Source organism: Dendrobates tinctorius, unplaced genomic scaffold (assembly GCF_039654945.1).
Source record: "Dendrobates tinctorius isolate UK_male_01 unplaced genomic scaffold, ASM3965494v1 ptg000018l, whole genome shotgun sequence".
NCBI lineage: Eukaryota > Metazoa > Chordata > Amphibia > Anura > Dendrobatidae > Dendrobates > Dendrobates tinctorius.
Window position 1 is genome coordinate 9,869,283 of NW_027361686.1, and position 15,007 is coordinate 9,884,289.

At 46.7% G+C, this 15,007-nt stretch overlaps 1 protein-coding gene across 2 annotated transcripts in view; it reads left to right on the top strand.

The window, feature by feature from the left end:
* The first annotated feature begins 1,980 nt into the window (after positions 1-1,980).
* Positions 1,981-15,007, top strand: part of MCAM (melanoma cell adhesion molecule) — a 222,107-nt gene continuing 209,080 nt past the window's right edge. For both annotated transcript variants that reach the window (XM_073566449.1, XM_073566450.1), the window contains exon 1: positions 1,981-2,069. In XM_073566449.1, the coding sequence (XP_073422550.1) occupies positions 2,024-2,069 (46 nt within the window). In that variant the 5' untranslated portion in view covers positions 1,981-2,023. The remainder of the gene's footprint in view (positions 2,070-15,007) is intronic.

The following is a 15,007-nucleotide window of genomic DNA, read 5'->3' on the forward strand; positions in this document are numbered from 1 at the left end:
TTTCAAAGACATACTGATAGGGAATTTAGATTGTGAGCCCCATAGGGGACAGCGATGATGATGTGTGCAAACTGTAAAGCACTGTGGAATATGTTAGCACTGTATAAAAATAAAGATCATTATTTTTATTTATTGTGTGGGGGGAAATTTGGAGTGAGGATGGGGTATTTAATGTGTGTGGAGAGATTTGAAGCGGGGATGGGTGATTTAATGTGTGTGGAGAGATTTGGAGTGGGGATGGGGAGATTTAATGTGTGTGGGGAGATTTGGAGTGGGGATGGGGAGATTTAATGTGTGGTGGGGGATTTAATTTTTGAGGGAGATTTGGAGTGGAGATGGGGAGATTTAATGTGTGGGATTTGAGGACACAAAGTGAGGAGGAAAGGGGAAGATGCAGGGCATGTATGAGGAGACAGTATGGGAGGCATGTATGAGGAAACAGTGATGGGAAAAATGTATGTGGACACAGTATGGGGAGTGAGGGTGATGGGATGTGTGCAGACACAGAATGGGGAGTTGGGGGTATGTGTGAGCAGGCAGTATAGAGAGTGAGGGGGTAAATATACAAAGAGACAGTATTCCCTAACAGTATGTCTTTGGAATTTGGAAGGAAACCAACACAAGCACAGGGAGAACATACAAAATTCTTGCAGATGTTGTCCTTGGTGGGATTTGAACCAGGACTCCACTGCTTCAAGGCTCACTACAGAGCCATCGTGCTGCCTATGAGGAAACAGTATAGGGAGGATAAAAGTGAGTGGGCACCGAATAGAAACTGAATGGTGCGGGCGTAACATGGGGGAACAGTGTAAGGGTACAGCCAGGAGGGGATAGTATACCAAGGAGGGAGAGTGTGATGAAAGGGTACAGTATAGAGACTGGGCTCAATAGGGAGGACACATTGTGAGAGGACAATATGAAGAGGGGTCCAGTATGGAACAGAGAAGGCAGTGTGGAGGGCATGTACCATAAGAGGGACAGTGTGGTGTCACATTTTGTGCAGACAATATAGTGAGGGGCAATTATTTATTCAGGGGCTCAGTATACTGCATATATTTTTATTCCGGAGCATTATAATAATACTTCTATCTTTAGGGTATGTGCACACAGTGCGGATTTTGCTGCGGATCCGGACAGATAATAAAAGGTTATTTTTGGGCTATGCAGAGGGGATTGCGGACATACGGCATGCTGCAAAAGAGGTTGGGAAGGCGATGGCCATACTTTATATTGGGAGAACCTGGTAACAGGTTCCTTTTAAGATCCGGCTCCTGATAGGGTCCAAGGCAAGAACTGATGCTACAGATGAGTGTGAACGAAATTATGGGATCATTTCTTGCATCATTGTCACTGCCACGTTGGGAAAAAAAAAAGAAGGATGGCTGGATCGGTGTGAACGAGCCCTCGGTAGTAATGGACAGCTGCACCATTGAAAACTATGCCTGTCAGTACCAAGAGAACAATGATGTACTCTGTGCTAGGAATCCGCTTACATCCCGGTGGCCAAAGTCCAACTACTACACTTTTTTGGTGCAAACAATAAAGCTTTGACTCCTTGATTCCAGGCCAAAAATAAGTGCGCTCATGGCATATTTACCTACCACATCCATGGAATTTTTTTTATCCCGGACAAATTAAAAATATTCGATTTTGTCTTGCAACATCAGTTTTGTGGAAACATGTTTGCACAATTAGCGCAAAACGATGATAATCTAAAGGTTGGAAAACAAAATTCATCGAATATTATATGTATAATAAATATTTACTAAAATGCTGGGTTGACAGCAAAATTACAGAAAAAATGGTTTCAACATCTGTAGAAGTTCACGAAATTGTAGCCTTTAAAGCCACCTCTGTCTCTGCCACCACCTGGAGCCCTGAGCTGCAGTAGTCAGGACTGCTTGTGTCTGGTGGGGTCTGTGCTGTATGGCCGCCCCCTCCCTGCCTCTCCCACCTGACGTCAGTCTCTGCTCTCAGTGTTCTTCAGCTGCTGCAGGCTGCTGTGTACAGTGACTACAGGACCATGGATATACTGATCCTGCTCTCCCTGTGCCTGCTCAGCTGGAGAGGTAAATGGCATGCGGGGTGCCCTATATGTGTGTTCTGCATGTATGGGGCATTACGTGTGCACCCACTGGCCGTCCTTCTCACAATATTTTCCTATTATTGCTGTCATGTGTATATTATATATATATATTTTTTTTTGCATGCATACATTGTCATTGTATATGGTTAATGCCTGAGTCGCCGCTGCGTTTGGCTGTGTACTTGTGATTGTGGAGGGATCATTGACTTTTATTATGGCTGGAAACTTTGTGACGCTTATTATCTCTAAAAATTACCATGAAAACAAATGAGTGAATTTATAATTAAAGCTCAAAGCTGTAAAATTGCCGTAGTGTACGCACATCAGTAATGGCAGTGCACAGCACTGGGTGAGGTCTCCAGACTGAGGTTTCATCCAGCAATTGCTGCTATCATCCCATCACAAATGACCGACAGTCACCATAACCGCAGCATGTAAATAAGCGAAATGATGGAAGCCAAGAAACCGCAAACAACAATCTGCAGAAAAAAAAGTAGTGTCACTAATGGTATTGAATTTGTAGGGGCAGACAGTAACCATTCAATTCCCCATTATGGAGAGTAGAAGGGATTTATTTTGCTGCAAAGAAACTTCAAAAATGAAATTTCAATCTAAGTTTCTATCTGGCTAACATTTCCTGGTGTGAATGGGCGGCTGAGATGATGGATTACTTGGGGACAAGCCCTATGTGTGGAGCCAGCCTGAGTCTCACAGGATCACTCCATCAGCATCACTACAAGCTTTCTGCCACAACAATCAGGAGCTGCATAGGGTTCTCTTAAAGAGAAGGTGTAGCTGTAAGGTGCTTTGCCATGTAGATTCTTTCTCTACTGTTTGCTTAGAATTTGTATGGCTGAGCTTTAGACATGAGCTTTGGTGGATGTGATGTTTTGCCTTATTTAGTAAAATCTACAAAGGTCTCATTCTAAACAATGAAAGCTCCTGCGCTGTAGAACATGTGCATCAGGGTTATTCCTAAGCCTGGCACGCAGAATGTCATATATGTCTCCCGGTGTCACTTGTGGTGTGTGTATGGGAGATGCTGAGCATGAATGTAAGCAGGGCTATTTTAGTGATGAGGCTGGTGATGTATGACTAACCACCCCTCCCAAATTCTATTCGATGGCCTCTCAGTGCATGCACACTATGTAGATTGTCTCACATTGACATTTACTCATTTGAACCAGAAGACTACAAATGGATATCCCCATTCTTCCAGAGAATAGCCCTCACCCCTGTAACCTCTCTGACGTCTTCCCTTCCGAAGCCGCCTTCCCACCCCTTTCCTTACAAATGTACTAAACAATAGATGCTTGTGGAACCTCCATAACACACTTATTAACATGGTATGTTTTACCATTCAATTACTGGCAAGGGAAATTACACATGAGAGTCTCATCCCTGCACACAGAATGGAAATGGAATTCCAGTTATCAGTGATTCATTCTTGTAGCCATCTTGGTACAGCCAGTCCAAGTCAACGATATATTCAGTAAGGCCGTGTGTATTTCACCGGACCTATATCCAAATATGATGATCATATTCCCACCTCTGTGCATTATGTATGAAAGTGTGACTTACAGTAGTCATTCGTAGAACAATAGTCTAATATCATGCATTGTGCCATTTATTACTCTTTCTATATACAGTATACATACTGCTCAAAAAAACAAAGGGAACATTAAAGCATTTGGAATGATGTTTAAGTGTTCCCTTTATTTTTTTGAGCAGTATATATATGTGTGTGTATATATAGTGTTGTCACTCCCTGCAGCCACTACATACAGTACATTTTACAAAAGTTCAAGATATGATCCATTCCAAATATGTCATCAACATCAAAAATGCATTGAAAGGGGTTTAATATTGCTGAACTCTCTTTAGAGAGAATCATGTGGGGGTTTGGCTCTCAGGACCCCCACTGATTAGCTATTAGGAAATGGAGCGCAGACAGATAAATCTGCAGTACCATTTACTGCCACTACACAATGTATGTCACTATGATGGTTCGGAAGTGTCGCAAGCCTTTTAATCAAACTGATTACGCTAACAGATGGATCCGCAATTTTTAAAAAAATTTATTTATTATGCTTTGCTTATAAAGCGCTATCATATTCCGCAGCGCTTTACAGACATCATCATCACTGTCCCCACTGGGGCTCACAATCTAAATGTCTTTGGTCTGCGGGAGGAAACCGGAGCACCAGGAGGAAAAACATGCAAACACGGGGAGAACAGACAAACTCCTGCAGGACCCTAGCGCTGCAAGGCCGCATTGCTAACCAATGATCCACCATGCGCAATGAGCTGATATTGTTGAGCTTTACTAGCTATTGGAAAACCATTTAATGTAGATTGTGAGTTTCATGTAATTAATCTATGGATGTAGCTGTAGGTGGCACAGAGGGGGATCTTGTGCTTAAGGGGTCCAATTGGCTCTGTTTCCCATAGGAAGACATCAGTATTATTAAAGGGAATCTGTCCCCACATTTTTGCCCTATATGCTGCGGCCACCGCCATCAGGGGCTTATCTACAGCATTCTGTAATGCTGTAGATAAGCCCCCAATGTAACCTGAAGGAGAAGAAAAACGAGTTATATTATACTCACCCAGGGGCGGTCCGGGTCCGCTTCGGGTCTGGAGGGTGTCGTGGTCCGGTCCGGCGCCTCCCATCTTCATACGATGATGTCCTCCTCCTTGCTTCTCCCTCAGCTCCTGCGCAGGTGTACTATGTCTGCCCTATTGAGGGAAGAGTAAAGTACTGCAATGCGCAGGCGCTGGGAAAGGTCAGAGAGGTCGGGTGCCTGCGCACTGCAGAACTCTGCTCTGCCCTCAGTAGGGCAGACATAGTACGCCTGCGCAGGAGCCGAAGGAGAAGCAAGGAGGAGGACGTCATCTCTAGAAGATGGGAGGGCGCCGGACGGGACCGCGACACCCATCGGACCGGACCAAACGCCAGGGTGAGTATAATCTAACTCTTTTTTCTTCTCTTTCAGGTTACATTGGGGGTTTATCTACAGCATTACAGAATGCTGTAGATAAGCCCCTGATGGCGGTGGCCGCATCTTATAGGCCAAAAATGGGGTGACAGATTCCCTTTAATGCCTCGTTGATCTTTGGGAGAGGACTCTAATACAGAATTTGCATTTATGCCCCAGGAACTTTAAGTTATTTCTCTGCATTAAAGTATCACTACAGCTATTAGAGGAGATTTACAGCATTAAAAAGAATCAAGTTGTGGATGCACTCTGTGTCCCTCGTGCTAGAGCTGACCTGTGCAAAGACTAGGTCTTTAGGGTCCATTTACATGGATCGACAGGTGACACGATGCGTCCAGCGATTGGTGCCTTTTACCAATTGCCGGTGATTTCAATGCCTGTTTACACATGGAGACCAAAGTAAGCAATGTAACTGAGCGATCATTACTAGATTCTCCGTGCACATAGAATTGCGCTGTGCAAAAGATCATTTCATCTGATGAACAAGTTTTTAACCATGCGCAATCACTATTATCTTGCAGAGTAAATGCCCCTTACAGCTCAAAAGGTGAAACATTTGGAAACCGCAATATTGTTTGATTAGGATTTTGTGGCTACATGTAAATGTTGAGTACTGTACAAATTTTATCTATGGAAGACAAGACATGATAGAGCGACTTCTGCTCATAGAAGATACGTCCATTGTAGTGTGAATAAAAGTAGATTTCCGCTGCCTACTGGGTCACATAATGTGAACTCTTAAAGAAAATCAAGCCCATTGAACATGCAGTCCTATCTTTAGGCAGTTTATTACAGATCCATAGCATGCTGAGCAGGCTTATATATAGTTTTAAAAGGAAAAGATAACTTGTAATTTATTGATTTAACTTTGTGCCTTTTTTGAGATAAGGAGTCCAGTGGGCAGTTCTACACATTGACTGATAGTCACTGACACCTAGGTCTCTAGGCACAGCCAAACAGGGTAAACTAAGTAGGACCGCCTACTGGACTCAGCATAGAAAAAACTGGGATGAAAATGAAAGAATAATGATTCACAAATTCATGAATCAATCTGATCAGCTTCTCCTATTTTATAACATGCTGCCCACAGATCAGATGCCATGTTCTACATGATCGGTACCCTCTAAGGCCAACATGCACAGCAGAGTAAACTCAAACGAATCAGATGATATTGGTGGGATCTGCGAACCAATAAATTTGTATGTGGGTCCTGGACTTCTGACACTTACTAGCAGATGATGATTGGTGGAAGAATTACCAGGCAGTTGGAATTCAAATGTCGGAATCTTTTGTCTGTGTGGGAAATAAGTCACTGCTAGAAGTGTTTGTGGGAGATAAGCCACGGCCAGAAGTGACTGTGGGATATAAGCCACTGGCCACTGCCAGACGTGTCTGTGGGAGATAAGTCACTGCCAGAAGTGTCTGTAGGAGACAAGCCACTGCTAGAAGTGTCTGTGAGAGATAAGCCATTGCTAGAAGTGTCTGTGAGAGATAAGCCATTGCTAGAAGTGTCTGTGAGAGATAAGTCATTGCCAGAAGTGTCTGTGGGAGATAAGTCATTGCCAGAAGTGTCTGTGGGAGATAAGTCATTGCCAGAAGTGTCTGTGGGAGATAAGTCATTGCCAGAAGTGTCTGTGAGATATAAGCCACTGCCAGACGTGTCTGTGGGAGATAAGCCACTGCTAGAAGTGTCTGTGGGAGATAAGCCACTGCTAAAAGTGTCTGTGAGAGATAAGCCATTGCTAGAAGTGTCTGTGAGAGATAAGCCATTTCTAGAAGTGTCTGTGAGAGATAAGTCATTGCCAGAAGTGTCTGTGGGAGATAAGTCATTGCCAGAAGTGACTGTGGGAAATAAGCCACTGCCAGAAGTGACTGTGGGATATAAGCCACTGCCAGACGTGTCTGTGGGAGATAAGCCACTGCCAGAAGTGTCTGTAGGAGAAAAGCCACTGCTAGAAGTGTCTGTGGGAGATAAGCCACTGCTAAAAGTGTCTGTGAGAGATAAGCCATTGCTAGAAGTGTCTGTGGGAGATAAGTCATTGCCAGAAGTGTCTGTGGGAGATAAGTCATTGCCGGAAGTGTCTGTGAGAGATAAGTCATTGCCAGAAGTGTCTGTGGGAGATAAGTCATTGCCAGAAGTGACTGTGGGAAATAAGCCACTGCCAGAAGTGACTGTGGGATATAAGCCACTGCCAGACGTGTCTGTGGGAGATAAGCCACTGCCAGAAGTGTCTGTAGGAGACAAGCCACTGCTAGAAGTGTCTGTGGGAGATAAGCCACTGCTAAAAGTGTCTGTGAGAGATAAGCCATTGCTAGAAGTGTCTGTGGGAGATAAGTCATTGCCAGAAGTGTCTGTGGGAGATAAGTCATTGCCAGAAGTGTCTGTGGGAGATAAGTCATTGCCAGAAGTGTCTGTGGGAGATAAGTCATTGCCAGAAGTGTCTGTGGGATATAAGCCACTGCCAGAAGTGTCTGTGGGATATAAGCCACTGCCAGAAGTGTCTGTGGGATATAAGCCACTGCCAGAAGTGTCTGTGGGAGATAAGCCACTGCCAGAAGTGTCTGTAGGAGGCAAGCCACTGCTAGAAGTGTCTGTGGGAGATAAGCCACTGCTAAAAGTGTCTGTGAGAGATAAGCCATTGCTAGAAGTGTCTGTGAGAGAAAAGCCACTGCTGGAAGTGTCTGTGGGAGATAAGCCACTGCCAGAAGTGTCTGTGGGAGATAAGTCATTGCCAGAAGTGTCTGTGGGAGATAAGTCATTGCCAGAAGTGTCTGTGGGAGATAAGTCATTGCCAGAAGTGTCTGTGGGAGATAAGCCACTGCTAGAAGTGTCTGTGGGAGATAAGCCACTGCCAGAAGTGTCTGTGGGATATAAGCCACTGCCAGAAGTGACTGTGGGATATAAGCCACTGCCAGAAGTGACTGTGGGAAATAAGTCACTGCTAGTAGTGTCTGTGGGAGATAAGCTACTGCCAGAAGTGTCTGTGGGATATAAGCCACTGCCAGAAGTGACTGTGAGAAATAAGCCACTGCCAGAAGTGTCTGTGGGATATAAGCCACTGCCAGAAGTGACTGTGGGAAATAAGCCACTGCCAGAAGTGACTGTGGGAAATAAGTCACTGCTAGAAGTGACTGTGGGGTATAAGCCACTGCCAGAAGTGACTGTGGGAAATAAGTCACTGCTAGAAGTGTCTGTGGGAGATAAGCCACTGCCAGAAGTGTCTGTGGGATATAAGCCACTGCCAGAAGTGACTGTGGGAAATAAGCCACTGCCAGAAGTGACTGTGGGAAATAAGTCACTGCTAGAAGTGACTGTGGGGTATAAGCCACTGCCAGAAGTGACTGTGGGAAATAAGTCACTGCTAGAAGTGTCTGTGGGAGATAAGCCACTGCCAGAAGTGTCTGTGGGATATAAGCCACTGCCAGAAGTGACTGTGGGAAATAAGCCACTGTCAGAAGTGACTGTGGGAAATAAGTCACTGCTAGAAGTGACTGTGGGGTATAAGTCACTGCCAGAACTGACTGTGGGAAATAAGTCACTGCTAGAAGTGTCTGTGGGAGATAAGCCACTGCCAGAAGTGACTGTGGGAAATAAGTCACTGCTAGAAGTGACTGTGGGATAAAAGCCACTGCCAGAAGTGACTGTGGGAAATAAGTCATTGCCAGAAGTGACTATGGGATATAAGCCACTGCCAGAAGTGACTGTGGGAAATAAGTCACTGCTAGAAGTGTCTGTGGGAGATAAGCCACTGCCAGAAGTGACTGTGGGAAATAAGTCACTGCTAGAAGTGTCTGTGGGAGATAAGCCACTGCCAGAAGTGTCTGTGGGATATAAGCCACTGCTAGAAGTGTCTGTGGGAGATAAGCCACTGCCAGAAGTGTCTGTGGGAGATAAGCCACTGCCAGAAGTGACTGTGGGAAATAAGTCACTGCTAGAAGTGACTGTGGGATAAAAGCCACTGCCAGAAGTGACTGTGGGAAATAAGTCATTGCCAGAAGTGACTATGGGATATAAGCCACTGCCAGAAGTGACTGTGGGAAATAAGTCACTGCTAGAAGTGTCTGTGGGAGATAAGCCACTGCCAGAAGTGACTGTGGGAAATAAGTCACTGCTAGAAGTGTCTGTGGGAGATAAGCCACTGCCAGAAGTGTCTGTGGGATATAAGCCACTGCCAGAAGTGACTGTGGGAAATAAGCCACTGCCAGAAGTGATTGTGGGAAATAAGTCACTGCTAGAAGTGACTGTGGGGTATAAGCCACTGCCAGAAGTGACTGTGGGAAATTAGTCACTGCTAGAAGTGTCTGTGGGAGATAAGCCACTGCCAGAAGTGACTGTGGGAAATAAGTCACTGCTAGAAGTGACTGTGGGATAAAAGCCACTGCCAGAAGTGACTGTGGGAAATAAGTCATTGCCAGAAGTGACTGTGGGATATAAGCCACTGCCTGAAGTGACTGTGGGAAATAAGTCACTGCTAGAAGTGTCTGTGGGAGATAAGCCACTGCCAGAAGTGTCTGTGGGATATAAGCCACTGCCAGAAGTGACTGTGGGAAATAAGCCACTGCCAGAAGTGACTGTGGGAAATAATTCACTGCTAGAAGTGACTGTGGGGTATAAGCCACTGCCAGAAGTGACTGTGGGAAATAAGTCACTGCTAGAAGTGTCTGTGGGATATAAGCCACTGCCAGAAGTGACTGTGGGAAATAAGTCACTGCTAGAAGAGTCTGTGGGAGATAAGCCACTGCCAGAAGTGACTGTGGGAAATAAGCCACTGCCAGAAGTGTCTGTGGGAGATAAGCCACTGCTAGAATTGTCTGTGGTAGATAAGTCACTACCAGAAGTGTCTGTGGGAGATAAGTCATTGCCAGAAGTGTCTGTAAGATATAAGCCACTGCCAGAAGTGTCTGTGGGAGATAAGCTACTGCCAGAAGTGTCTGTGAGAGATAAGTCATTGCCAGAAGTGTCTGTGAGAGATAAGTCACTGCTAGAATTGTCTGTGGTAGATAAGTGGGTCGCCCTCCCAGAGCTGTGGGGTACTCGGTACCTTCCTGGCCCTCTGAGAGCACTCCTCCCCCAATTCTGGTTCAGAGCTCCCTCTGCTGGCCTGGAGTGGGAACTGTGTTGCATGACATGGTTAACTGTTAAGAGAGACCCTTCATTGCCTCCAAGCCTGACATCACCCTCCCTGGAGTAAGGCAATGCCAATGTGGCGACCATACTCCTGGGGACACCACATAAGTCATTGCCAGAAGTGTCTGTGGGAGATAAGCTACTGCTGGAAGTGTCTGTGGGAGATAAGCCACTGCTGGAAGTGTCTGTGGGAGATAAGCCACTGCCGGAAGTGTCTGTGGGAGATAAGCCACTGCCAGAAGTGTCTGTGGGAGATAAGCCACTGCCAGAAGTGTCTGTGGGAGATAAGCTACTGCCAGAAGTGTCTGTGGGAGATAAGCCACTGCCAGAAGTGTCTGTGGGAGATAAGCTACTGCTGGAAGTGTCTGTGGGAGATAAGCCACTGCTAAAAGTGTCTGTGGGAGATAAGCCACTGCCAGAAGTGTCTGTGGGAGATAAGCTACTGCTGGAAGTGACTGTGGGAGATATGTCATTGCCAGAAGTGTCTGTGGGAGATAAGCTACTGCTGGAAGTGTCTGTGGGAGATAAGCCACTGCCAGAAGTGTCTGTGGGAGATAAGCTACTGCTGGAAGTGACTGTGGGAGATATGTCATTGCCAGAAGTGTCTGTGGGAGATAAGCTACTGCCAGAAGTGTCTGTGGGAGATAAGCCACTGCTGGAAGTGTCTGTGGGAGATAAGCCACTGCCGGAAGTGTCTGTGGGAGATAAGCCACTGCCAGAAGTGTCTGTGGGAGATAAGCCACTGCCAGAAGTGTCTGTGGGAGATAAGCTACTGCCAGAAGTGTCTGTGGGAGATAAGCCACTGCCAGAAGTGTCTGTGGGAGATAAGCTACTGCTGGAAGTGTCTGTGGGAGATAAGCCACTGCTAAAAGTGTCTGTGGGAGATAAGCCACTGCCAGAAGTGTCTGTGGGAGATAAGCTACTGCTGGAAGTGACTGTGGGAGATATGTCATTGCCAGAAGTGTCTGTGGGAGATAAGCCACTGCTGGAAGTGTCTGTGGGAGATAAGCCACTGCCGGAAGTGTCTGTGGGAGATAAGCCACTGCCATAAGTGTCTGTGGGAGATAAGCCACTGCCAGAAGTGTCTGTGGGAGATAAGCTACTGCCAGAAGAGTCTGTGGGAGATAAGCCACTGCCAGAAGTGTCTGTGGGAGATAAGCTACTGCTGGAAGTGTCTGTGGGAGATAAGCCACTGCTAAAAGTGTCTGTGGGAGATAAGCCACTGCCAGAAGTGTCTGTGGGAGATAAGCTACTGCTGGAAGTGACTGTGGGAGATATGTCATTGCCAGAAGTGTCTGTGGGAGATAAGCCACTGCTGGAAGTGTCTGTGGGAGATAAGCTACTGCTGGAAGTGACTGTGGGAGATATGTCATTGCCAGAAGTGTCTGTGGGAGATAAGCCACTGCCAGAAGTGTCTGTGGGAGATAAGCTACTGCTGGAAGTGACTGTGGGAGATATGTCATTGCCAGAAGTGTCTGTGGGATATAAGCCACTGCCAGAAGTGACTGTGGGAAATAAGCCACTGCCAGAAGTGATTGTGGGAAATAAGTCACTGCTAGAAGTGACTGTGGGGTGTAAGCCACTGCCAGAAGTGACTGTGGGAAATAAGTCACTGCTAGAAGTGTCTGTGGGAGATAAGCCACTGCCAGAAGTGACTGTGGGAAATAAGTCACTGCTAGAAGTGTCTGTGGGAGATAAGCCACTGCCAGAAGTGTCTGTGGGATATAAGCCACTGCCAGAAGTGACTGTGGGAAATAAGCCACTGCCAGAAGTGATTGTGGGAAATAAGTCACTGCTAGAAGTGACTGTGGGGTATAAGCCACTGCCAGAAGTGTCTGTGGGAAATTAGTCACTGCTAGAAGTGTCTGTGGGAGATAAGCCACTGCCAGAAGTGACTGTGGGAAATAAGTCACTGCTAGAAGTGACTGTGGGATAAAAGCCACTGCCAGAAGTGACTGTGGGAAATAAGTCATTGCCAGAAGTGACTGTGGGATATAAGCCACTGCCAGAAGTGACTGTGGGAAATAAGTCACTGCTAGAAGTGTCTGTGGGAGATAAGCCACTGCCAGAAGTGTCTGTGGGATATAAGCCACTGCCAGAAGTGACTGTGGGAAATAAGCCACTGCCAGAAGTGACTGTGGGAAATAATTCACTGCTAGAAGTGACTGTGGGGTATAAGCCACTGCCAGAAGTGACTGTGGGAAATAAGTCACTGCTAGAAGTGTCTGTGGGATATAAGCCACTGCCAGAAGTGACTGTGGGAAATAAGTCACTGCTAGAAGAGTCTGTGGGAGATAAGCCACTGCCAGAAGTGACTGTGGGAAATAAGCCACTGCCAGAAGTGTCTGTGGGAGATAAGCCACTGCTAGAATTGTCTGTGGTAGATAAGTCACTACCAGAAGTGTCTGTGGGAGATAAGTCATTGCCAGAAGTGTCTGTAAGATATAAGCCACTGCCAGAAGTGTCTGTGGGAGATAAGCTACTGCCAGAAGTGTCTGTGAGAGATAAGTCATTGCCAGAAGTGTCTGTGAGAGATAAGTCACTGCTAGAATTGTCTGTGGTAGATAAGTGGGTCGCCCTCCCAGAGCTGTGGGGTACTCGGTACCTTCCTGGCCCTCTGAGAGCACTCCTCCCCCAATTCTGGTTCAGAGCTCCCTCTGCTGGCCTGGAGTGGGAACTGTGTTGCATGACATGGTTAACTGTTAAGAGAGACCCTTCATTGCCTCCAAGCCTGACATCACCCTCCCTGGAGTAAGGCAATGCCAATGTGGCGACCATACTCCTGGGGACACCACATAAGTCATTGCCAGAAGTGTCTGTGGGAGATAAGCTACTGCTGGAAGTGTCTGTGGGAGATAAGACACTGCTGGAAGTGTCTGTGGGAGATAAGCCACTGCAGGAAGTGTCTGTGGGAGATAAGCCACTGCCAGAAGTGTCTGTGGGAGATAAGCCACTGCCAGAAGTGTCTGTGGGAGATAAGCTACTGCCAGAAGTGTCTGTGGGAGATAAGCCACTGCCAGAAGTGTCTGTGGGAGATAAGCTACTGCTGGAAGTGTCTGTGGGAGATAAGCCACTGCTAAAAGTGTCTGTGGGAGATAAGCCACTGCCAGAAGTGTCTGTGGGAGATAAGCTACTGCTGGAAGTGACTGTGGGAGATATGTCATTGCCAGAAGTGTCTGTGGGAGATAAGCTACTGCTGGAAGTGTCTGTGGGAGATAAGCCACTGCCAGAAGTGTCTGTGGGAGATAAGCTACTGCTGGAAGTGACTGTGGGAGATATGTCATTGCCAGAAGTGTCTGTGGGAGATAAGCTACTGCCAGAAGTGTCTGTGGGAGATAAGCCACTGCTGGAAGTGTCTGTGGGAGATAAGCCACTGCCGGAAGTGTCTGTGGGAGATAAGCCACTGCCAGAAGTGTCTGTGGGAGATAAGCCACTGCCAGAAGTGTCTGTGGGAGATAAGCTACTGCCAGAAGTGTCTGTGGGAGATAAGCCACTGCCAGAAGTGTCTGTGGGAGATAAGCTACTGCTGGAAGTGTCTGTGGGAGATAAGCCACTGCTAAAAGTGTCTGTGGGAGATAAGCCACTGCCAGAAGTGTCTGTGGGAGATAAGCTACTGCTGGAAGTGACTGTGGGAGATATGTCATTGCCAGAAGTGTCTGTGGGAGATAAGCCACTGCTGGAAGTGTCTGTGGGAGATAAGCCACTGCCGGAAGTGTCTGTGGGAGATAAGCCACTGCCATAAGTGTCTGTGGGAGATAAGCCACTGCCAGAAGTGTCTGTGGGAGATAAGCTACTGCCAGAAGAGTCTGTGGGAGATAAGCCACTGCCAGAAGTGTCTGTGGGAGATAAGCTACTGCTGGAAGTGTCTGTGGGAGATAAGCCACTGCTAAAAGTGTCTGTGGGAGATAAGCCACTGCCAGAAGTGTCTGTGGGAGATAAGCTACTGCTGGAAGTGACTGTGGGAGATATGTCATTGCCAGAAGTGTCTGTGGGAGATAAGCCACTGCTGGAAGTGTCTGTGGGAGATAAGCCACTGCCAGAAGTGTCTGTGGGAGATAAGCTACTGCTGGAAGTGACTGTGGGAGATATGTCATTGCCAGAAGTGTCTGTGGGATATAAGCCACTGCCAGAAGTGACTGTGGGAAATAAGCCACTGCCAGAAGTGATTGTGGGAAATAAGTCACTGCTAGAAGTGACTGTGGGGTGTAAGCCACTGCCAGAAGTGACTGTGGGAAATAAGTCACTGCTAGAAGTGTCTGTGGGAGATAAGCCACTGCCAGAAGTGACTGTGGGAAATAAGTCACTGCTAGAAGTGACTGTGGGATAAAAGCCACTGCCAGAAGTGACTGTGGGAAATAAGTCATTGCCAGAAGTGACTGTGGGATATAAGCCACTGCCAGAAGTGACTGTGGGAAATAAGTCACTGCTAGAAGTGTCTGTGGGAGATAAGCCACTGCCAGAAGTGTCTGTGGGATATAAGCCACTGCCAGAAGTGACTGTGGGAAATAAGCCACTGCCAGAAGTGACTGTGGGAAATAATTCACTGCTAGAAGTGACTGTGGGGTATAAGCCACTGCCAGAAGTGACTGTGGGAAATAAGTCACTGCTAGAAGAGTCTGTGGGAGATAAGCCACTGCCAAAAGTGACTGTGGGAAATAAGCCACTGCCAGAAGTGTCTGTGGGAGATAAGCCACTGCTAGAATTGTCTGTGGTAGATAAGTCACTACCAGAAGTGTCTGTGGGAGATAAGTCATTGCCAGAAGTGTCTGTAAGATATAAGCCACTGCCAGAAGT